We start from the raw sequence: 24,408 nt of genomic DNA on the forward strand, positions 1-24,408 counted from the left end.
TTAAAACACCTGCCCAAGTTGCTTGCTAGGTGTAGAGGCACAGAGGGCTGACAATCAAACAAACACTAAATAAAAATATCTGTGAGACTGTCCATCAGTGCTTTATTGATGGGAGGTCTCTACACTGGTATATCAAAAATACATTCTGAAGAGTAAAAAAAAAAAAAAATACTCTCGTTCGTTTCTTAAGTTTCTTATCCCTTAGTGTCCACATTAATAAATCTTATAGTCCATGCGAAACACTATGACAACATGTGAATTATACAATGTACACTATACTGTAAAGAGCAAATCAAATAGCAAAGGACCTAACAATCTGAGAAATTCCACTCAAGCCTCTCTATTTCTGCTTCATTGATCTGGACACAAGTACATAAGTATGGAAGGAAAAGACAGAATCTTGCAATATTTCCAGAATGATAATTAACTTTCCCACCGTGAAAAAAAGTAGCACATGCAGCCCAGGCTAATTACAAACAAATGGGCAGCTCCTATAAAAACAACAGCAGTCCTCTGGTCTGTCTTTCATCATCATCACAAAGGTGTTTATCTCCATTGTAGTGTTGGCCCAACCTCCTCCACAGAAGTGGGAGTAGACATTCTTGCACAGAAGTCTGGTCGCTTTCATTTCTGCAGACGATTTGTTCCAATGTTTATAATGATATTTCAGTGAGTCACCTATTCCTCTGCATATTCCGATCAAATGACATCCAAGAGCATCAGTAGATCATCACCCTGACTGAAAAAAGTTTAAGCACACATATTTTTTCCCAAGAGGGAATCTCTTAAAAATGATCCAGGAAAAAATTCTTAACATTAAAGCAATTTTTGGAAATTCTAAATACCACCAATTCTTTAATATATAATTACAATAACTTCATAAGAGATCCCCAATTCTGATTTAGAATATAGGTCATCTTGTCATTTCAAGACAAAGTTGAAGCACATAAGAAAAAAATTAAAGGAAGGCTACCCCCACTCTTGAGTATAAGACTTTTAGACTATTCCAATCTTACAAGGGGAAAACTGGCAGAATACATCTATAATCATTTAGTAAAATTAAGAAGATAGGTAGAAACTCCACATGTGACAAAGTAGACAAATAAGTTAAGAATAAATAGAGCAGAGCTCCTCTCATAATTCTTAAATCTCTATTTAATTTATAACTTTCTACGGGAAGCAATATGAATAGAATTTAAAGCATCATAAGTCACTGGGTTATCTTTAATTTTCTATTGAATCTATATAAACTTTAAAAAGGATAGGTAAATTGGACTAAATAGCCCACTGTTATGCTGTTTGCTCTAGAAGAAAAGCTGTTACCTGTATGTGAACCAAAGGCTTGGCCTGGTACAAACTCTGGGCAATCAATCAGTTGAGAGAAGTCTGTTTGTGGCACACTATGTGGAGAAGGGCCCGGAATTGGCCATTTTTCTGGTTCTATCTTTTTTCTCATTTTCTCGTCCACAATTTCCACTTCTGTGCTATCTTTCAGTGCCTATAAATAGGAATTTTGAGTTATTAAAGAACATTCATTCAAAAAATTTAATTGTACCTCCTATACTTCTAATAACCTAAACATTTTTTAAGTCTGAAATCAGCATAGGGTATTACAGTTAATGTAATATATTTCTCAGAATATCCATGAACAGAACAGATTTTAAAATAATTTGCCCCTGTAAAGTAACAAATATCCTGATTTAACATGTAGCAAATTATTCTAATTGTGAAAACCAAATTTTCAAGTAAGGAGTATTGCATCAACTTGAAGCAAACTACAATAATTTTTTATTGACAATTTTTTCCACTCCTATTTCCTTTAGTTTTCCCTTAATATAATATCACCAAATAAAATTTAGGCATTATATTTAATTATTGTAATAAATACCACCATTACTGAATAATAAACACACACATGCAGAGATTCCTCATAATACCTTGTAAGTGTAAAGTAGGTTTCACAGATGAGGAAATTGAGGCTCAAAGAAATAAAGTAACTTGGTAAAGGTTATGGACTTAGTATGAGGCAATACCAGGACTCAAACCATTTATTATCTGTCCAACATGAAAACCCTCAGCCACTAGGATATGGTGGCTCTCAAAAAATAGCTTGCTGTAATTTAAGGATAAAATAAAACTAGAACAGAATTTCTTCCAAATAAAAATTACAGCCTTACTGATCTGAATCTTCCCTGAAATTCAAGGACACTCACACCTTCAGAAACTAGGAAAAATACAAATATAAAAACTCAACAGGGCTTCCCTGGTGGCGCAGTGGTTGAGAGTCCGCCTGCCGATGCAGGGAACACGGGTTCGTGCCCCGGTCTGGGAAGATACCACATGCCGCGGAGCGGCTGGGCCCGTGAGCCATGGCCACTGAGCCTGCGTGTCCGGAGCCTGTGCTCCGCAACGGGAGAGGCCACAACAGTGAGAGGCCCGCGTACCGCAAAAAAAAAAAAAAAAAAAAAAAAAAAAAAAAAACTCAACATACAAACTGTTAACTTATAAGGATTAAAACTCACTATATTTTAGTTGGAGAACACATTATATGTACTACTTTAAGTATGTTACATTTGTATGCCCTTAATATTAGTATCGTACTTACTTCTCAAGTAAGTATATTTTCTGTAACTGGACATTACTTTAAAATTAGTATTAAAATTATTTAGAAACAAACTCTTTTGATGGGAATCAGGATACTCACTGAAAAAGAAGAGAGTCTGAAATACGGAATGAAGGAAATAAGGAAGAATCTTACAGTAAAGGGTTTGAGTTGCTGATATGTGTAATTTTTTAATGTATTTTCCTAGTTTTGTCCACTGAATGTTCTAGAAGCAATGACACCCCAGTAGCAAAGCAGTATACCCAGCATCCAGATCTTGCAACAACATGGATGAATTTCAAAAACTACAAATGAAAGAGCCAGGAGACAGAAGAACTCTATTTACACAAATGTAAAGAAAAGACAAAATAAATCTCTGGTAACAGAATCAGAAAAGTGCTTTGGTTTGGTGGGGCAAAGGGTGAGGGGATGGGGGACTGACTGCAAAGGGCCACTAAGGAAGTTTTTAGAGTAATTAACTATATCTTGTTTGGAGCAGGCTTATACAATTTTCAAAACTCGAACTGAACACCTAATAGCCCTGCATTTTACATCATGTTATTTACACCTGAATTTTAAAAAGAAAAAGAAAAAGAAAAATTACCTTAAAACTTTGCTATGGGCTTAAGTTTTTCAAAATGTTTTGGAAAAAGACCACCAACAGTGTTCGCTGGTATGTGAAGCAAGTCAAACTCTGAACAGCAGTAGTTTTAATTGGTTCAATATCTTGTAAAAACGTTTAGCAGTATTTACAAAAGCTAAGCTCGTGTGTGTGTATATATATATATATGTATATGTTTGTATACACACACACACACACGCACATAACCTGTTACCCACAGAAAAATAAGTGTATATGTCCATCCAAAAATATGTACAATAATAATGTTCACAACAGTCACATATTCAAGCTGTAAATAACCCAAATGTCTATTAAGAGGAACCTGAAAAGAGTTATATTCATACAATTGAATACTACTGTAAAATGAAAAATAAACAACTGCCACACACAACAACAACATGGATAAGCCTTACAGAAATAAGAAGCAAAAGTCAGATATAAAAGATTTCAAATAACTTTGATTATGTAATGTTTAAAAAACAAGATGAAGGACCTCTCTGAAAAGCAACTACTTTGAAGAGAACAGTGATTCAGACTAGGCCGGAGTACAAGGGAGCTCCCTGGGATGTTGAAAATGTTCTATCTTAATCCATGTAGCAGTAACACAAGTATGTACATAGGGGAAAGTCATTCTTAATCTTATAACTTCTAATATACAATGTATAAGTTATGTCTCAATTTAAAGAAAAATTTTCAGGAAAAAATTCAAAGTTCTTTATATATAGCTATTGAATGATCTTCCAATATATGCTGTTTTTATAAAAGGAAGGGGTATAACAGTATATGTAGTAAAACATGAACTATCTCAGGAAGAATACACAAAAAAGAAGTAACACTACTTGCCATACCAAGGAGGGTTTAACTAGTTCACTGTTGGTGAAAGATGGGAAGGAAATTTTTCACTATATACCCTTTGAATCTTGAATCACAGGGAATTAATTCCCTACTGAAAAGAAAGAAACAAAAAAAACTCAAGAAGAAAATAAGGAAAACAGAAAGGGGGAAAGTTGTGACTCAGGCCTTAAAAGACTCATACAAAAACTTAAAAGGCTCACAGCATACACAAATTAAGGAAAAGATCTAGACAGAGTTAGACATATTTTTACTAAAACCAAATCTTGGTTATATTGAACTACTAAACAATGAGCTACAGTATACAGTCAACATTTCTGGGTGTCTGAGGGTTTTTTTCCTATTACTTTCTATTATTTCTATTATATTGTACTATAACTATGTTAAGTGATAACGCTGCAATAGCCATCATATTACAATATACATATGTATCAAAGTAAAAAAAAAAACAGAAAGAAAGAAAAAGAGTGCAGTAAGGTGAAAAACAAATGGGAGAGGAGGAAACAGATTCAGTAAGTTTAGCTGTGTAGACACACTCGACCAGAGCAGATACGGGTGTTAGCTAAAATATATTTTGCTTCTTTTGATAGTTTTTTCAAGACAGTTAAGACATAAGCATATTCAAATACATATAGGAAAAAGCTGGTAGAAATGAAATGAAGATAAAAGGAGTAATCAACAGAAGGATATCCTTGAAGACTAACAGTAACAGCAAATTCTTATTTAGAGTTTACTGTGTACGCCAGACACTGCCATTACACATTTCATACTCATAACAACCCTATGAAGTATGTATTGTAACAATTTCCACTTTACAGAAGTCTCAGGACACTGCCTGAAGTCACAGACCTAGGAGGATATGTATGCAGGTTCTAAAGTCCATGCTCTAAATCAGTATGTTTATACTGCAAAGCCTAATGAAGCCTTACCTTCTTAAGGGAAAAAAAGACATCTTTCCCACTGTAGTAAGTGGTAGGTACATAATGAATGTTAAGTGAATTCAGACCTATGCTATTCTAAATCACTATGCTTATGTGTTTCTATGTTTCACAGTAGTAGTATTTCTTACTGTAAATCAGTCACTGTGGGGATTTCACTGGTGGCACAGTGGTTAAAAGTCCACCTGCCAGAGCAGGGGACATGGGTTCGAGCCCTGGTCTGGGAAGATCCCGCGTGCCGCGGAGCAACTAAGCCTGTGCACCACAATTACTAAGTCTGCGCTCTAGAGTCTGTGTGTCACAGCTACCAAAGCCCCTGTACCTAGAGCCCATTCTCCACAACTAGAGAAGCCACTGCAATGAGAAGCCCACACACCACAACGAAGAGTAGCTCCTGCTCACCGCAACTAGAGGAAGCCTGTGCACAGCAGCGAAGACCCAACGCAGCCTATATAAATAAACTCTACAAAAAAAATCAGTCATTATGTATTAATAATGCTAACCATAATGGTAATGCAAAAGTTTTTTTTTTTTTTTTTAAATATCCTTTCCCGGGCTTCCCTGGTGGCACAGTGGTTAAGAATCCACCTGCCAATGCAGGGGACACAGGTTCAAGCCCTGGTCCGGGAAGATTCCACGTGCCACGGAGCAACTAAGCCCGTGCACCACAACTACTCAGCCTGTGCTCTAGAGCCTGTGAGCCACAACTACTGAGCCCGTGTGCTACAACTACTGAAGCCCACATGCCTAGAGCCCGTGCTCCACAACAAGAGAAGCCACTACAATGGGAAGCCCACGTACCGCAACGAAGAGTAGCCCCCGCTCGCCACAACTAGAGAAAGCCCGCGCACAGCAACAAAGACCCAGTGCAGCCAAAAATAAATAAATAAAATAAATTTATTAAAAACAAAAAAAAAGAACACAACTAGAAAGACTATTTTAAATTAGCCCTCTTTATACAGGAAATATTCTCAAAATTTAAATTTAATTTAATTTAAATTTTAATTTAATAATTTAATACATGCTATTTTACAGCAACCTGAAGACTAAAAGGACCAAGAACACCCTTGAGTGTTCAAGTTTGTGTTGGGGTTCAACCCATCTAAGAAGGATCAGGTTAAAAATAGGTGGAAACATCATTAAGTAATCCTTTAAGGGGTCAGACATTTATTTGGGTTTTATAAAATGGCAAAAAAGCCTTGAGATACAGTCTAAGCCTTAGGTAACTACAGATTGTTTTTGGTTTTTCCTTAAAATTGTTTAATAGACTTTATTTTTATTTATTTATTTATTTTTTAAAACTTTTTTTTTTTTAAGATGTTGGGGGTAGGAGTTAATTAATTAATTAATTTCTGCTGTGTTGGGTCTGAGTTTCTGTGCGAGGGCTTTCTCTAGTTGTGGCAAGCAGGGGCCACTCTTCATCGCGGTGCGCGGGCCTCTCACTGTCGCAGCCTCTCCTGTTGCGGAGCACAGGCTCCAGACGCGCAGGCTCAGTAGTTGTGGCTCACGGGCCTAGTTGCTCCGTGGCATGTGGGATCCTCCCAAACCAGGGCTTGAACCTGTGTCCCCTGCATTAGCAGGCAGATTCTCAACCACTGCGCCACCAGGGAAGCCCTAGACTTTATTTTTTAAAGCAGTTTTAGGTTCACAGCATAACTAAAGTACAGACTGTTTTGTGTATGAAAAATTACCTCTAAAATGAGATTAAGGTTTGTAGTGAGAGCCTGAACACGGTGGAAACCAGCAATCAGGGAAATAGGCAAGAAACCTTGCTCATCCATCTTTCTCCTAAGAAAGAAGTCCCGTTCCAAGTTTTCTATACTGAAGTAATATTCACTGAAAAAAGAAATAAAGAAGTAAATATAAATTTCATCAATTTATTCAACAGAATATTAAAATGTCTATGGCTTATAATATCAATTGTTATAAAACTATTTTGATTTATTAATAACATTATATACATTTAACATAACATACATAGGGTAAATATAATAACAACAAAACCCTATTGTTAGTAATTTCTCTTACACAGGTAGAAAGAAATTTAGAATACTATCTTCCCAAAAACGTACTTCTTTGTTAGATCAGCTTTACCCAGGTATAAACAATTAACCATACTTTAAAACATTTCAATAATTAACTTTTTAATGAGTCAATTAAGTGAAAAATTTCATTTCAAAGCTACTTGAACTTGCTTCATTTAAACACTAAATAACAAAGTTAAACACATCAACAGACTGCCTTCCAACTTTTTCCCATCACTGAAAATAATGGTATGTTGGAAGTATTCTTTGTCAAGTTTACAGAGTAGATTAGTTTGTTTTCTAAATTGGCAGGGTACTGACATTGTTTAATACTTCTGAACCCTAGCATTCAGCACAATGCTTAGTAAAAACTGAGTGAATATGTGGGCACAGATGCACACAATTTTATATTTGAATGGTTCACTATCTCCCCCCTTCGAGAGGCAGAACTATAAAAGACGTTAAAAGTGAACGGAATACAGTTAAACAAAGAATATCTGCAACACCATGAGGTATATACATGGGCAAAAAAAAATACAGAAGCAACTTATACACCTTAATCTTCTCTCTAGGAGAGTATAGAGAGAAGTGTAAATGAACAAACTGTACCATCAACAACTACAAGTTCCACCAAGATATAAAGATAATATGAAGAATACATATAATAATGGCATTTGAGAAACACGTTTAAATTACAGCCTGCATATAAAAAAAACGAGAACAAGATTCTAGAAAAACAGAAGAGGATAAATAGGGGGAAATGTAGAAAAGAATAATACAAAAGAAATACATGACATCAAATGATATGGCTTACAGTTTAAAAATCCTATACTGTTTCCAAATCACAGAGCAAGTTTTCAAAGAAGGGTGGCAAATGATAAGAAAGCACACCAGCTCATATATTTGGGAGTAAGATTGGGTAACTCAAGATACCCTTGAATTATTTAGGTCAAATTCTAACTTTGAAGAAATAATCACCTACAACTGAAAACTGGCTTTGAGCTACCTTTCATTGGGTGGGAAAAATGTCTTATTTTAGAAATGTAAATACCCAAGTTACTTCTTTATACTCTGATATTTATCCAACTATCAAAGTGCAAAGCTCCCTTAGATCAGTGAAATACAACTGACATCGCAGTAACACTAGTAAATCATTTACTCTTCTTAAACGCTAAAGAAAATAATTGAAGTCTTGAAGAAATTAACATTTTGATTTTTGTTATGCCTCAAAAGCCCTTTTCACAGTGCCTGGCATGTGGTGGGCACATAATACATCTGTTCTGCTTTCTGTTACACTTCAAAAGCTCTTTCACAGTGGCTAAAATGCAGTAGGCACATAATACATACGCATAAATTCAAAATTTTCAGACATTAAGACATCTGATTCGAACACAAGTTAAAAGTATTCTTAGACAAAAACTTCTCTGAATAATTAGTAAGATGTCTTTTTAATCTAGTACTCTGTGAGAAACACAGTATCTAAATAAATTCATAAATCACTATTGCCTATAGTATACACTTTTTAAAACTTCTAATGGGCTGCAAACATACTTATGTCTAAATCTGAATGCCAAGAGACTGCCCCAGTTAAAAATAATCAAGATCTTCCATTTTTAATGTCCTGACATCAAAAATGTCAAATTGTTAACATACATTTTCAGTTAAAATGATTTTAAGAACCATCCATAATACAGTTAAGCCTCCTACTTCAAAATATTTAGCATAATATTCCTGAAGTACAAGAAGTTTTTCAGTAACTTCTCAAAGAGGAAAATCGAAACCCTAATGAATAAGCCTATCTATGTTTGAGAAACCTTAAAGACAAAAAGTCAAAAGCATGACTCCTCAAATCCAGATGTCCACTAATCAGAGAACAGTTAACAGTGAAGAGCCATTCTAAACCTGGTGCTCTAGTATCTGCCAAAAACTCTGCTGCTAAATAATAACAAAAAAAGGAGTCATGCCAATGCCATGTCTGATACTTTGTTCAGTGTCCTAGGGCACATTATCATGTCCTACCTTAGAAGCTCTGGATTCTACACTGCATGATCAGAAATTCTGTCAACACTAAGTAGCTATGCTCCTCCCTCACTTGTATGAGCACATTGGAGGCCGATTATCCTGACATGGAGTTGCATGTCCACTGTCAGGTCTCAGAAGGGACCTGGCAGCAAGAGTTACAAAGGAAGACAGGAATAGTGTTTTGAAGTTGATAGCCACATGCCAGGCACTTTCTGCCCATAAAAAGGCCCTTTTCTTCAGTGTTTCCGTCAACTGTAACAAACGAAGCAAGAATAAAATAAACAAGTTGCTTCATATTGTAAGTCAATCAAATCCACCATGAAGGCATCCCAGGAAGATGCCTGGCTGATGCTGATGAAGATATTATTTTCTATTAATGGATTAGGGTCCATTTTATTTTTAAAATAAAGGTGGATGTTTTAAAAATGCTTATGGGGCTTCCCTGGTGGTACAGTGGTTAAGAATCTGCCTGCCAATGCAGGGGACACAGGTTCGAGCCCTGGTCAGGGAAGATCCCACATGCTGCGGAGCAACTAAGCCCGTGCGCCACAACTACTGAAGCCTGTGCTCTAAAGCCCACGAGCCACAACTACTGAGCCCGCGTGCCGCAACTACTGAAGCTCGCGCGTCTAGAGCCTGTGCTCCGCAACAAGAGAAGCCACCGCAATGAGAAGCCCGCGCACCGCAACAAAGATTAGCCCCCGCTCACCACAACAAGAGAAAGCTTGGGTGCAGCAATGAAGACCCAACAAAGCCAAAAAACTAAAAACTAACTAACTAACTAAATAAATAAATATGCTTATGCCTTTTCAAAAATAGCCTTTTTCCTTCCCTTTATAAGGATAAAAAAAGGTTCAAATTTCAGTAAATTAGTTAGGCACATCATTTGGAAACACTTTTCTCACCACTATATAAACACACTATATAAATATGCAAAACATCCTACACAATACTAACAGGCAGAGGGGTTATTTTTTGCTTAAAGATAATACAACAAACTAATATTCTCCTAAACTTCAAGTTCAATATTCAGAAAGCAACTATTACAAGAACTAAAATAAAAAGTCTAAAACTAAAAAAGATTAGGTAGTCTCCTTTGAATATGTGTCACAAAGAAAGAGAACTTAAAAGTTAAAAAACAAACTTACGATTCTGAAACCAATTGTTATAAAAGTCAGATGATATCACCATTTTTTGCCATTTATGTTCATTTGCAAATTTTAATATAAACATTTATTTGCAAATAAGCTAAATTTCACTTGTTCAATTTCAAACATATGAAGTAGTTTTATATTCTTATATTTAATCATTCATATTATGCCGTGACATTTTAACTAACATCCTTTAAGCAGAGAAGTACCTCAAGAGAGAAAGGAGTCTTATATAAATAATAACATGAACCAAAAATAAATTTTTAAAAATACTTTATACATGCTCTACTAACATTTCCTAGAAACAAAATATAAAATACTATTAAAATGTTCTAATTTTACTAATAAACAGCTCAGAAAATGTGTTATATTATTAGTGATGTTAAAGTTTGATATTGCAATGGATTTTCCTGCCCCATCTCTTTATGTCTGATTGACTTACATTTGGCGTTTAATATACTCTTTAAGCAATGCTTCTTCCACAGGATACACCTGTACGCCTGTACCATCATCATAGTAATACATCATACTGGTATTAAGTTCTGTTTGAAATGGTTGACCAGTCCTTTCACCATGTTCTTGATAACCATATGAATAATCAAAGTTCACTTGATGTAATAAAGAAAAAGAAAAATGATCACAGATTGAAAAAAAAAAAGAAATAGTTACTATAAAGAAAAATCCAAAGTGAAGTATCTCAAGGGGTAACAAACAAATACAAAACCATCTTTATTATCAGACATGTAAAATCAGTTAAAACAGTATGTGGGATAGTGGGAAAAACAGACAACTTGCACACTTTTTTCAGTGTTTATCTAATTTAACAAAACAAAAAATCAAGTCTCACATCGAGGATTTCCTCTGCCTCGTCCTCTTCCCCATCCTCGGCCTCTTCCTCGGCCTCTAAAAGTACCTCGGATATTACCACACTCACTTCTCACATTGGAAACTTCATCTTGATCATCTCTCTTTTCTCTTTCACGCCTCCAACCTTTTTTAAAATAAAAATATTTTTATACATTCCAATTTGCAACTATGAAAACATGATTATCTTTATGAAAATGTGGTAACCACCCCTTCCCACTTTGTAACTAGTTATTAGTAACCAGTCATTCTTCAGAAAGATACAAACTTGGGCTTCCCTGGTGGTGCAGTGGTTGAGAGTCTGCCTGCCGATGCAGGGGACGCGGGTTCGTGCCCTGGTCTGGGAAGATCCCTCATGCCGCGGAGCGGCTAGGCCCGTGAGCCATGGCCACTGAGCCTGCACGTCCGGAGCCTGTGCTCCGCAACGGGAGAGGCCACAACAGTGAGAGGCCCGCGTACCGCAAAAAAAAAAAAAAAAAAAAGACAGATACAAACTTAAGAGATTCCATAGGAATTTGTCAAAATGTCTCTGGCATAAAAGACATCTTATGTATTGACATATAAAGAAGATATTCTGATAAGTAAAGTAACATACTAAAAAAAAGATAACGAGATCGTTTGCTAAAACTGTACTATTAAAAATTTAACAAATTCCAAGACAACTGAGTTTTGTACTATATAAAACTCCTAAAAAGAAAAACTTATTTTCACAATAATACTTATTTTCACAAATAGGAATTTTTTTAAGGAAAGGGTGTTTCTATTTAAGTAAAAGACATTTCTTTTAAAGAAAAAAGGAAATGAAAACTGGGAGAAGATATCTGCAGAACAATATAGCAATTATATCCAGAATACATGTAGAACTCATACAAATGTCTCTTATGCCCTCATGCATCCTCTCTCTCTCTCTCTGTGTGTCTCTCTCTCTCACACACACACACACACACACACACACAGACACACACCCTGCAACCAAATAGGAAAAAGTCATTAAAAGACTGGCAGGGCAAGCAAGGAAATGCAAATAGACAATTTAAAAAACGGTGCTCAGCCTCAGTGGCCTTGAGAAATGCAAATTAAGACAATGAAAGAGTATTTTTTTATCTGTCCCAGTCTGAAAAACATTTTAAGGTCCCATAATATCAATATTTTTTGGTTTTATTTTTCTGTTTTGTTTTTTCTTTTTTGGCTGTACTTTGTAGCATGAGGCATCCTAGTTCCCCTACCAAGGATCGAGATCAAACCTGTACCCTCTGCAGTCCTGCAGTGGAAACAGAGTCCCAACCACTGGACCACCAGGGAATTCCCAATAGCAAATGTTGACCAAGACAGAACTTTTATATAATGCTGGAGTAAAAACAAGTACATTTCAATTTTGAAAAACAATTGGAAACAATCAAATAAGTAAAGGTATGTATACCCCAGAGACCAGGGTTTTCAGCCATGGCATAACTGACGTTTTGAGCCAGATAACTCTTTAGTGTGGAGGCTGTCCTGGGTACTGTAGGATGTTTAGCATTATCCTTGGTCTCTACTCACTAGATACCACTAGCAAGTTTTAGAATTTTAAAGTCATATTTTGTGGACAATTGAGTAAATATAACCATTGACTAGATTTTAGATGATATAATGAATTAGCGTTGATTTTCTTAGATGCTGCATTTTCTTGGGACATCAGTGCTGAAGTGTCACGATATCTGCAAAGCACTTTCAAATGATTCAGCAGATGGATGAATTAAAGATAGCAGAGTTACTAAATCTGGACGTTGATTAGACAGGGACTCACTGTACAATGCTTTCACAGGACAATATGCCTTAAAAATTATCAGACTTAAAAGATTTCAGTAGAAAACTATAAAAGCAAATGCTCAGGGAATTCCCTGGCGGTCCAGTGGTTAGGACTCAACACTTTCACTGCCGAGGGCATGGGTTCAATCCCTGCTCAGGGAACTAAGATCCCACAAGCTGCATGGGGTGGCCAAAAAAACCCAAACAAACAAAAAACACAAATGCTCAGCCAACTGCTTCCTCATATCCTCCTGTCCTCTTCTTTCTGAAACTTGAACAAACCCTGCTGAAATAATGTATCTGGGCAATGATTTTTTTTTAAATTAATTAATTTTATTTACTTATTTTTGGCTATGTTGGGTCTTTGTTGCTGTGCGTGGGCTTTCTCTAGTTGTGGTGAGCAGGGGCTACTCTTCGTTGCAGTGTGCGGGCTTCTCATTGTCGTGGCTTCTCTTGTTGCGGAGCATGGGCTCTAGGCACGCGGGCTTCAGTTGCAGCACGTGGGCTCAGGAGTTGTGGCTCACGGGCTCTAGAGCACAGGCTCAGTAGTTGTGGTGCACGGGCTTAGCTGCTCCACGGCATGTGGGATCTTCCCGGACCAGGGCTTGAACCCATGTCCCCTGCATTGATAGGCGGATTCTTAACCACTGAGCCACCAGGGAAGTCCCTGATGGGACACTTTATGATGGATGGATAAGGCTAACAACACCTGAACCAACTCAACCGCAACATAATCTGAAAGTAAGACACCCAGACATTTTATTCCTACTGCTGTGACACAAACACACTATGAAATATTCCTACCAAAACAAAAACAAAAATAATCTGGATCCTCACCAAACCTCTAGTTATTATTACCAGTTACACTTAGAAAAGACAAAGGAACATGTTAAGGAGTATCGCGATAAAGCATTTAGCCAAATCCAAAATATGGGAAATTCCACAAGACATATGACCTAACATATAGCAAAGGAAAGAAACATTGGTGGGACTTCCCTGGTGGTACAGTGGTTAAGAATCTATCTGCCAATTCAGGGGACACAGGTTCGAGCCCTGGTCTGGGAAGATCCCACATGCCACGGAGCAACTAAGCCCATGAGCCACAACTACTGAGTCTGCGCTATACAGCCGACAAGCCACAACTACTGAGTCCACATACCACAACTACTGAAGCTGGCACGCCTAGAGCCCACGCTCTGCAACAAAGTGAAGCCACCACCATGAGAAGCCCGCGGACCAAAACAAAGAGTAGCCCCCATATCCGCAACTAAAGAAAGCCTGCACACAGAAACTAAGACCCAACACAGCCAAAAATAAAATAAATAAATTTTTAAAAAAAGAAACATTTGGCAATTTCTTATTACGTTAAATATACATTTACCGGGGACTTCCTTGGCAGTCCAGTGGTTACAACTCCACGCTTTCACTGCCGGGGGGCATGGGTTCAAGCCTTAGTCGGGGAACTAAGATCCCGCATGCTGCATGGCACAGCAAAAAAATATACACACACACACGTTTACCATACCACCTAGCAATCCACTCCTAGATGTTTACCTGAGAATCTAAGACATATGCCCACACAAATGTTCGTACACAAATGTTCATGGTGGCATTACTCATAACAGGCAAAAACTGGTAACAAGCCAAATATCCACCAACATGAATGGATGAAGGAGAATATCCATTCAATAGAAAACTATTATGCAATAAAGAGGTAGAAACTACTGATATATGGAACAATACTGATGAATGTGAAAATCATTATGCTGAGCAAAAGAACACAAGAGGATATAATTTATATTTCACAGTTCAATTTATATGAAATTCTGAAAAGATAAATCAAATCTGATAGAAAGTAGACTCGTGGTTAGGGGACTTGACAGTAATTTCAGTGTACTTTAACATATATACTTATTAACTCAGTAAAGTTGACTTTTTTTAAAGAAGGATCCAGAAACCACCCAGAAGAGGCTCCCACTAGCCAACTCTGGGACAATTTGAGCATCAGATTAAACAATCATGATAACAATTCAACCACTGAAAACATAAGAAGCCTTTAGTCCACACTGATAATAGGAAGTTGTTCTTTACAGTGGAATGCCAGCTAATAAATATAGAAAGAATGAGGCAGTAAGACAAATACCAGTATAGTGAAATTCTGAAGATTACCTATTCAGCATTTGCAACCATCATGGTAATAATCAGGCAAGAATAAAAATCACCAATGGAAACTGAAGCTCATATGAAAAGTCTGATGAAAAAATGGGTATTCCCACAGTCTCAAAGTCTCTCTCCACAAATTACATGTTAATTACCAAGGGAAAAAGGGTATCTTTACAATAAAGAAACCTGGAGCACCTCATCTTAACCAAGTGCTCAAAGTTAATATCACCAATAATAAGATAAACCAATACCACATGTATTTTCAAGTTATACACTACAAAGAAAACCATTTAACTTTTGCAGTATTCCTGCCAAAAATTTATAACCCAAATCCAATCATGAGGAAACATGAGAAAACCCAAAGGTATAAGTATAGCTACCACATTACTGTCCTATAGCCTTCAGAAAAAAATCAATGTCATGAAAGACAAAAGCAGAAGAATTATTCCAGACTAACAGAGACAACTAAAAGCAATGTGTGATCACAGATGAGATCCCGGAAAAGAGGAGAAAAAAACTGTAAAGGGCATTATTGAGAAATTCTGCCTGTGGATAGTCACAGTGTATTACTGATCTTATGATACATACTCTGAAGGTATTTAGGGTTAAAGGGGCACAATGTCTGCAACTTACTCTCAAATAGTTTATACTAAACATGGTTATTAAAATAGTAAGATTAAGACTAGATTAGTCATTTTTCTCTTAGAATGTTACTTACTTCGTGTGTCATTTCTCCTATTATGTGATGTTTTATTTGCTTCAGGTTGACATCTTGAGCTATTCCGGGATCCTGGTCTTTCTTGACTGTCTGATCTTACATCATCTAAGTGGAGTGGTACCCACTTGTGCTTATTAGCTTAAAAAAAACAAAATAAAACCATTAATGACAAGGCACAATTTTCATTAAAGCTTTGCAATTGTGAAAGAACTCTAAATTTTTTTTTTTTTTTTTTTTTTTTTTTGTGGTACGCGGGCCTCTCACTGTTGTGGCCTCTCCCGTTGCGGAGCACAGGCTCCGGACGCACAGGCTCAGTGGCCATGGCTCATGGGCCCAGCCGCTCCATGGCATGTGGGATCCTCCCGGACCGGGGCACGAACCCATGTCCCCTGCATCAGCAGGCGGACTCTCAACCACTGTGCCACCAGGGAAGCCCAGGACTCTAAATTTTAATTAAATAAATGAAAGACTTAATTTGTCCTTAAAGGTATTAGTTGTAGAGTACCAAAATGATTTTCTTCTGCTCCCTCAGCTCTTTAATAAACTTGTTTGGGCAAATAATAAGTTTCTAAAACTCAAGTGAAAAGCCAGTGATAGAGTATCATTGGAATTCTTTTGCTTTTAAGTGAAATGCACACTCTTCTGCTTAATTCTGACAAATGAGCCATAAAAAATATTAAGTGTACACACTACTTCCATCTAATACTTGATACTTAGGCTTCAGAACAGGGTATACCTGCTAACTGTTTGACCAGTGATTCAAAACACTTTTAGTTTCAAATCACTGCCTCAAATATTAATTTATCCAGCATCACTACTAATGAAAGAGCTTTTTAAAAATTAAGTATAAAATCTGTCTAACTGCATTTGATAAACCTTTGTATAGCTACTACACATTTTCCTAACTTCTTAAGAGATACAAGCAATTTAAAGCTTCTTGTTGACTAAATGATAGTGTAATTAATTGTTATATTTAGTATAGTGAAATTCTGAAGGTTACCTCTTCATGAATTCCATAGTTAAGGTTTCAAAATGTTCAGTCTTCTGCCCACTATATATGTCAACTAAAACAAAAAGACTCATGGGCAAAGGAAAAACTATCAAAGTAATTAAGGGAATATTAGTGTACTAATTTCCTACTAATACTGCAAACTACAGACAGATAAGGAAAAGAGAATAATAAAGAATCTAAAAACTCCTTAAAGTCTATACTGTAAATTCTATCAATGAGATTCTTTGGGCATAAATAAGCACTTAAAGATAAACATGTGTGCTCTAAGGAGAGTCAATACATGACCCGATTATATAAAATTACTTTAACTAAAACACCCGCATTTTAGTGTTGGCTAATCAGTTTTAATTGAAGCAACTAACAAGGAAGACAAATTTTAGAGCAGGATAGGTCTTGTTACCTGTATGACTTCTAGACAGTCAAAAAGACTACTTATGTATCAAAGGAGCATGAAAAAGGTAAGTGATTAAGCATTCAAGAAATGGGGAAATTTTTTGTAACAACTACATGGTTGTCCTACTGCCACCACTTCTGAGCAATTACCCTTGGCATACTATATGGAGTGAGCCTCATGATTACCCTGCAGCTAAGGATAATAGTCATCAAAAAACAAAAATTCAAGTAAGTGCTCAGTATACGGTAGGCTGTTAGTTCCATTATTAAAGAAGTTGGCTGGCAACTACTTCATCATGAAATGTCCCCTCCCATGCCCCATCACCTCCAAGAATTAAAATGCTTCAATGGCTTCCCACAGCACTTAAAATGCCAATTCCAAGTTACCAAAGCCCTGAATAACATGGACCTTTCCTACCTCTCCAATAGCAACCCCTGCCCTCTCCCCAGAGTTTACTTTGCCTCAGCTACTGACCTTTGGACAGTTTAAAGAACTTTTCTGCCTAAAAACCCCTGAAGACACTTTTATTGAGACTGAGAACACTGAATGAGAATATGCTTTTACCAGTTAAATCATAATCTGTCCCTAGACACATGAGAAGTTCCTAAAAGAATATGGAAAAGGATGTAAAGACAATATTTTTTTCCTTCAAAGCGTAATGGGGGAATGCAATGAGGAAAAAGAGTTGACCAAGATTGTTCTCAATTTTGTCTCAGAAAAATATTTTCTCAAAATTTCCTGAAAAAAAGAGAGCCGTTCCAATGCAGATTTAAAAAACAATAGTTATCATACAACTTTCCAAGAATATATCTACACCCACCTCTATAGGTGGAATTTAAATCCATTCTTACATAAAATACAAGTCAAACGTAGAGAGGAAAGTCTCATAGTTCAGAAATGCTACAAAAGCAAAATCAGTTACCATTGTAGATGGTATCCTGAAGAAATCCAAACTACTAACTGGTGACTACCAGGAATCAACTGATTAAATACAATTCTTCATTACTACAACTCTCTTCAAAAACTTAAAAATCAAAATGAAGATATAAACAAACTAACCTTTCTTTCGTTGATTACTTGACTGAGCCTCATCCTCACTGACATTTTCACCAGGACCATCTAATTTTGTTTCCCGGCTTTCTTTGCTTTCACTGTTACTTGTCTTTTCAACTTTGTCTTCTCTTTCTTTTCTGTTTTGTGGCTTCTTATTTCCTAGGCTGATGACACTCTGACACTGCAAAAAGGTTTTCTGAATGAAATAATTTTCATGAACATTTTCACCAACATATCCAAAAATCTGTGGTAACACCTTACCTAAATATCGCAAAAAGAATGACAACTTTTATCAAAAATAAAAAACGACTTTACAAAAGACACTGTTAAAAGTCATTTGAAAAACTGGAAGAAAATATTTGCTAAGTATTTGATAAAAGGACTTGTACCTAAAATATATAATGAACTCTATAATGCAGTAACAAGAAAATTGAAATGTGGGCTAGAGTTGAACAGACACTTCATCAAAAAGATATACTGATGACAAATGTACATGAAAATGTGCTTGACACCATTAGAAAAATGCAAATTAAAAACTATAGTGTGATACCACTATACACCTACTAGACTGACTAAAATTAAAAGGCTGACCACACTGAGTATTAGTGAGGCTACAGAATAACTAGAATTCTCATACACTGCTGGTGGAATAAAAAGTTTGGTAGTTTTAAAAGTTAAATAAATAGCTACCATAAAATCCAACCATTCTACTCCCAAGAAAAACAAAAGCATTATTCCATGCAAATTTTTGTACACAAATGTTTATATAGCAGCTTTATTTATTTTTTTAATATAAATTTATTTATTTTTGACTGCGTTGTATCTTCGTTGCTTCATGTGGGCTTTCTCTAGTTGTGGCGAGCGGGGGCTACTCTTTGTTGTGGTGCACAGGTTTCTCATTGCGGTGGCTTCTCTTGCTGTGGAGCATGGGCTCTAGGCGTGCGGGCTCAGTTGTTGTGGCGCACGGGCTTAGTTGCTCCACAGCATGTGGGATCTTCCCGGACCAGGGCTCGAACCCTTGTCCCCTGCATTGGCAGGCGGATTCTTTAACCACTGCGCCACCAGGGAAGTCCTGATATAGCAGCTTTATTCTTAATAGCCAAAAACTGGAATCAACACAAATGTCCACCAATAGGTGACTGGACAGTGTTATATCCATACAGTGGAGTACTACCCAGAAAATAAGAAGGAATGAACTACTAATACGTATAACATAAATAAATCTCAAAATAATTAAGCTAAATGAAAGCCAGAAAAAAAAAGAATGCATCCTGTATGACTCCACTTACATAAAATTGTAGAAAATGCATTGTAAATCAACTATATTCCAATTAAAAAAAAACTGTAGAAAATGCAAATTAACTAAGTGACAGAAAGCTTATCAGTGGTTGTCTGGGATGATGGGGTGAGGGGGTGGAATGTGACAGGAAGAATTACAAATTAAGTTCATTATCTTGTTTGTGGCAAAGGTTTCATAGGTCAAAGTATATCAAACTGTACACTTTATATATGTGCAGTTTATTATGTCATTTATACAACAACTAAGCTGCTTTACATGTTGTTTAAACTACACACCAATAATTCTGCACAAATTACAAATAGCAAGATGTACAGTGTCAAATGAAACCATGTAACCAAATACCATATATGCTACTTCTCTAAAAAGACTTTTGATAGAATATCCCAGAACATCTTTTAGAACTTCATAGACAAATTAAAAATCCATTTACTGAACATCTCTTGATATGATATATATGCATATATATGCATGTGTATATATAGAGTTAGGACTTCACACATTGAAAAGACTGTAACTCAAAGAAAACATATGTAGAATACATTCTGAAACACAAAATGGGCTTCACTTAGACACATTAAAAAGTAATCTACTGTAGGCATTACGTGAAGCTGACAGCATGGTACCCCATCCTTTCCAAATGTATGGTCCTGAGAATACAACCAGATGAAGGCAATGTGATGAATGAAATCAAGGTATCTGAAAAATGGGTATTTTATTAATGCAATTCTCTAAATTTGAAGTAAAATAAATTCAGCATGTTAAAATGAGAATACCTTCCCTTTATTTTTTTAAAAAAAAAGAAGTCTTAAAACAATACTCACTTCAGTGTTCACTAATTCACTTGGTGTTGGCCAGTTCACCATATCGCTGAAATCACTAGCCTAAGAGGTAAATAAAAGAAGTGTTATGTCTGCAATTTAGAAATTTTAAGTAGAAAAAATATTTTCTAAAAGTGAAAGCAATTTTTAAAATCACCCTCATTCAATTATATGCAGGCATTTGCAAAAATAATGTAAAACCTTCTCCAAACAACAGAACACAGCAAGAGTAATGTCTTATGATCCAACATGTGGCATGAATAATGACCTTGACTAAACTGATAGAGACAGGATAACAGAGGCATATGGGGATTTGGATAAAGGCTACAATTTTCTAGCACATTAACTTTAAACTAACTATCAATGATAGACTTAGAAGAGAAAAATACACAATAATCTAAGAGGAGTTCCTTTCAAAATAGTTAAAAACTATTTCTTGTCATGACATACCTTGTTGGATTTCTTTGTCTTGAGTTTTCCTGCTTTTATAATTTGGGGGGAACTGGGCTCTAAAACAAAACAAAAAAACATAGAATTGTTTTTACAACCACATCATGCAAAATATTTAGCAAAATAACAATTAAACCAATTTCAGTTAAGTCAGTGGAATAATTATTTTCAACAAAATCCAAAGTTCTGAGACTCAAATTCCTAACGAGAAATCAACTACATTTCAAATGTAGATTCAAAGTGGTCTTCAGTGTTCAAATCAAGAAGTAGAAAATATTAAGTTTATTTACACTGAACTGATAGACCAATCCGTTCACTTACAGAATGTAACACGGAAAAATTAGCAATATAACATGTTTTAATACAGTAAAGTTAGTGAATCAACTCCCAATGGAATACATTTCTCTATATATACTATATATACATATAAATACATTCACATGCATCAAGGAGCATGCAGAAAATAAATCAGAAGACTTCAAACTATTTGTTGTCAGAAAACAAAGTTTGGCAACTGTAATACGCTGCATCTAGATCCAAGCCATAAAAAAATAGAAGCGATCTCTGTAAAAGTTTGTACAAGACTCATGGTATCATCACTTGTCCCTCTTGAATAAGAACACAAAGATTGACAAATATATAGTCTTCATTGTAATGAAGCTTTACAGTGTCTTGTATCTTGATTCATTATCTACCATGATGATCATCTAGCTAAACATGACCTAAATATTAAAAAGCAGAATAAACGTGGGATCTGCAGCTACAGAAAACACAGTAATTCGGCAAAACATGAATCCCATAAATCATGGCAATGACCAATTCATAGACTAAAATAAAGCAATCTTTGAGTTAAAACCCAGAAACATTCAAATAAGATTTCATGAAAGGAAGATTGATGAAGGATGAAGACATCACCAGGGATGGGCACACAGGGATCCTGAATATTGTAGTAATTCTATTTCTAAAGCAGAATAGTGAGTACATGGGTATTTGCTTTATACTTCTTTATACTTTAGGGACACATATATAAGTGTATACATATGTGTTAATGTGCATAAGGATAAATACTTCACTAACAAAAATGAGATACAGAAAAAAATATGGACAGATAGGGAAAAAAGGGAAGCAGGAAAAAACCTAATTTAACAAAAACAATATTTGAACATTAGAATTTGACTGAGGTATATTTTGTAAATACCACGTATATTGTATGGAAGTTACACAGTGTAGAACATTTGAAAGACCTTTCCCTCAACAAAGTAGAAAACATGTCCCAAAACATTGCTAAGTCAAGTAAATTAAGTGCCTGGTGGTTACAAAACAGCCTTATACAAACTACCTGATGTACTGAAAAGTATTTAGGGATAGGCCACACAAGCGAGTTTTATTACAAATGAATTAGACATTAATAATCACAAAATTAAGGTCAGAAATTAAAAAAATTATTCTGACCACATAAAAATAAAACTTTTTAACTTCAATATTAAATGTTATTTACAAACCAAAAAATATTTGAGCATGAGTTAATAATCTTTCTATTGCTTTAAAGTCAGGGGACTTCCCTTGCGGTCCAGTGATTAAGAATCCGCCCTCCAATGCAGGGGTCATGGGTTCGATCCCTGGTCAGGGAGCTAAGATTCCACATGCCTCCTGGCTGAAAAACCAAAACATAAAAACTGAAGCAATATTGTAACAAATTCAATAAAGACTTTAAAAATGGCCCACATAAAGAAAAAATCTTTAAAAAAACAAATATTAAACAAATTTTAAAAATAACAAAAGGGAGAGAGATTTGATTTCAATAAATTCTTTTGAACTCAAAAATTTTGGATTTTTGTTTAAATTTTACTCTCTCAACTTTAACTCCTCCTCAGGAAATACAATGGGAAAAAAGTGCACATTTAACTCTGTGGCCTCTATAATTCTGACATTTTATCGATGGAGTATCATTAAGTACACAATCAATACTGTAATTTATTCTCATTAAAAGGTATTTGACAAATTATGCTGGCCAATGTGGTTGGATACGCTGGGACAGGAAAGTGATTTCTTTTTTTTTTTAATGAATTTATTTATTTATTTATTTGTTTGTTTATTTATTCTTGGCTGCATTGGGTCTTTGTTGCTGCACGCGGGTTTCCTCTAGTTGTGGCGAGAGGGCGTTACTCTTTGTTGTGGTGTGTGGGCTGGCTTCTCATTGCAGTGGCTTCTCTTGTTGTGGAGCACGGGCTCTAGGCGAGCAGGCTCAGTAACTGTGGCGCACAGGCTTAGTTGCTCCACGGCATGTGGGATCTTCCTGGACCAGAGACTGAACCCGTGTCCCCTGCATTGACAGGCGTATTCTTAACCACTGTGCCACCAGAGAAACCCCTAATTTACTTTTTTAAAAGGAAGACTTTCCTGGAACATTCCTGTTCTCAAGTCCCAATTCCTCCCACAGAAACAGTATATTTCCTGATTAATGAGTTTAGGAAAAGAAATGACTTGCAAAGCCAACACCTTTCCGCCCTTTTCTTTGGGAGCTAGCTGTCCACAAAAAGCAAGCATTCTGGTCTGCTCCTTCATGCTGTCAACTTCACAGGGCAGACTCCCTAACAGAGGGAGAAAGGGAACATGCAGATGTGCAATGCCAACTGTGAACACATTTGTCTAATTCCAAGTTCCACATAAGGAAGTCCTTTGTGCTGCTCTTAGACCACCTCATCAACCCACTCTTTTTCTGTTGAAAGAATGACACTGAGCTTTTTAAAAAAAAAAATACATCTGAGTAAAAAATAAAGAGATGATTCAAAAATGAAATACCAGTGGCCAAATATGAAATGTTAACTTAATTGTACTAAGAAATGTAAAGTAAAACAGAACAGTTTTCACCTATCATTCTGACAAAACAGAGAATGCCAAGCATTGACCCACCTATATAAATGGACATTTCTCTCATGCTGTTGGAATGAGTATTAAGTAGTAGAACCTTTCAAAGGTAATCTGTGATTTAAAATGCATATACTTTTTGGGGAATTTCCTGGCGGTCCAGTGGTTAGGCCTCCATGTTCCCACTGCCAAGGGCCCAGGTTCATTACCTGGTCAGGAAACTAAAATCCTGCAAGCCACGTGGCCAAAATAATAATAATAATAATAATAATAATAATAATAAAATATATATACTTTCTTATAAGATAGATAACCAATAAGGACCTACTGTATAGTACAGGGAACTCTACTCAATCTTTTGTGATAACCTATATGAGAAGATAATCTGAAAAAGAATGAATATATGTGTATATATATAACTGAATCACTCTGCTGTACACCTGAAACTAACACACATTGTAAATCAAATAACCCAATACAATTTTTAAAAATAAATAAAATAAAATAAAATGTATATACTTTTTAATGAAACAATTCCATTTCTGAGATATCATCTGGTAATCAAGACAAGGTACAATGATGTCAGTATGAGATGTTCACTGCAGGGACTTCCCTGGAGGTCCAGTGGTTAAGACTCCATGCTTCCACTGCAGTAGGCACAGGTGCGATACCTGGTTGGGGAGCTAAGATACTGCAGGCTGAGCGGCACGCCCCCCCCCACCAAAAAAAATAAAAAATGTTCACTGTAGGTTTACAGATAACTGTATGT

At 36.0% G+C, this 24,408-nt stretch overlaps 1 protein-coding gene across 1 annotated transcript in view; it reads right to left on the reverse strand.

Annotated features, from left to right (window-relative positions):
- LARP1B (La ribonucleoprotein 1B) overlaps positions 1 to 24,408 on the reverse strand; it is a 146,132-nt gene that overhangs the window by 110,847 nt on the left and 10,877 nt on the right. The window contains 8 exon segments of the mRNA XM_082642345.1: positions 1,324 to 1,498; positions 6,706 to 6,850; positions 10,654 to 10,819; positions 11,059 to 11,202; positions 15,745 to 15,882; positions 18,210 to 18,384; positions 20,325 to 20,384; positions 20,772 to 20,830. Of these exon segments, the coding sequence (XP_082498471.1) occupies positions 1,324 to 1,498; positions 6,706 to 6,850; positions 10,654 to 10,819; positions 11,059 to 11,202; positions 15,745 to 15,882; positions 18,210 to 18,384; positions 20,325 to 20,384; positions 20,772 to 20,830 (1,062 nt within the window).

Source organism: Mesoplodon mirus, assembly GCF_964341445.2.
Source record: "Mesoplodon mirus genome assembly, chromosome: 2".
NCBI classification, from domain to species: Eukaryota; Metazoa; Chordata; class Mammalia; order Artiodactyla; family Ziphiidae; genus Mesoplodon; species Mesoplodon mirus.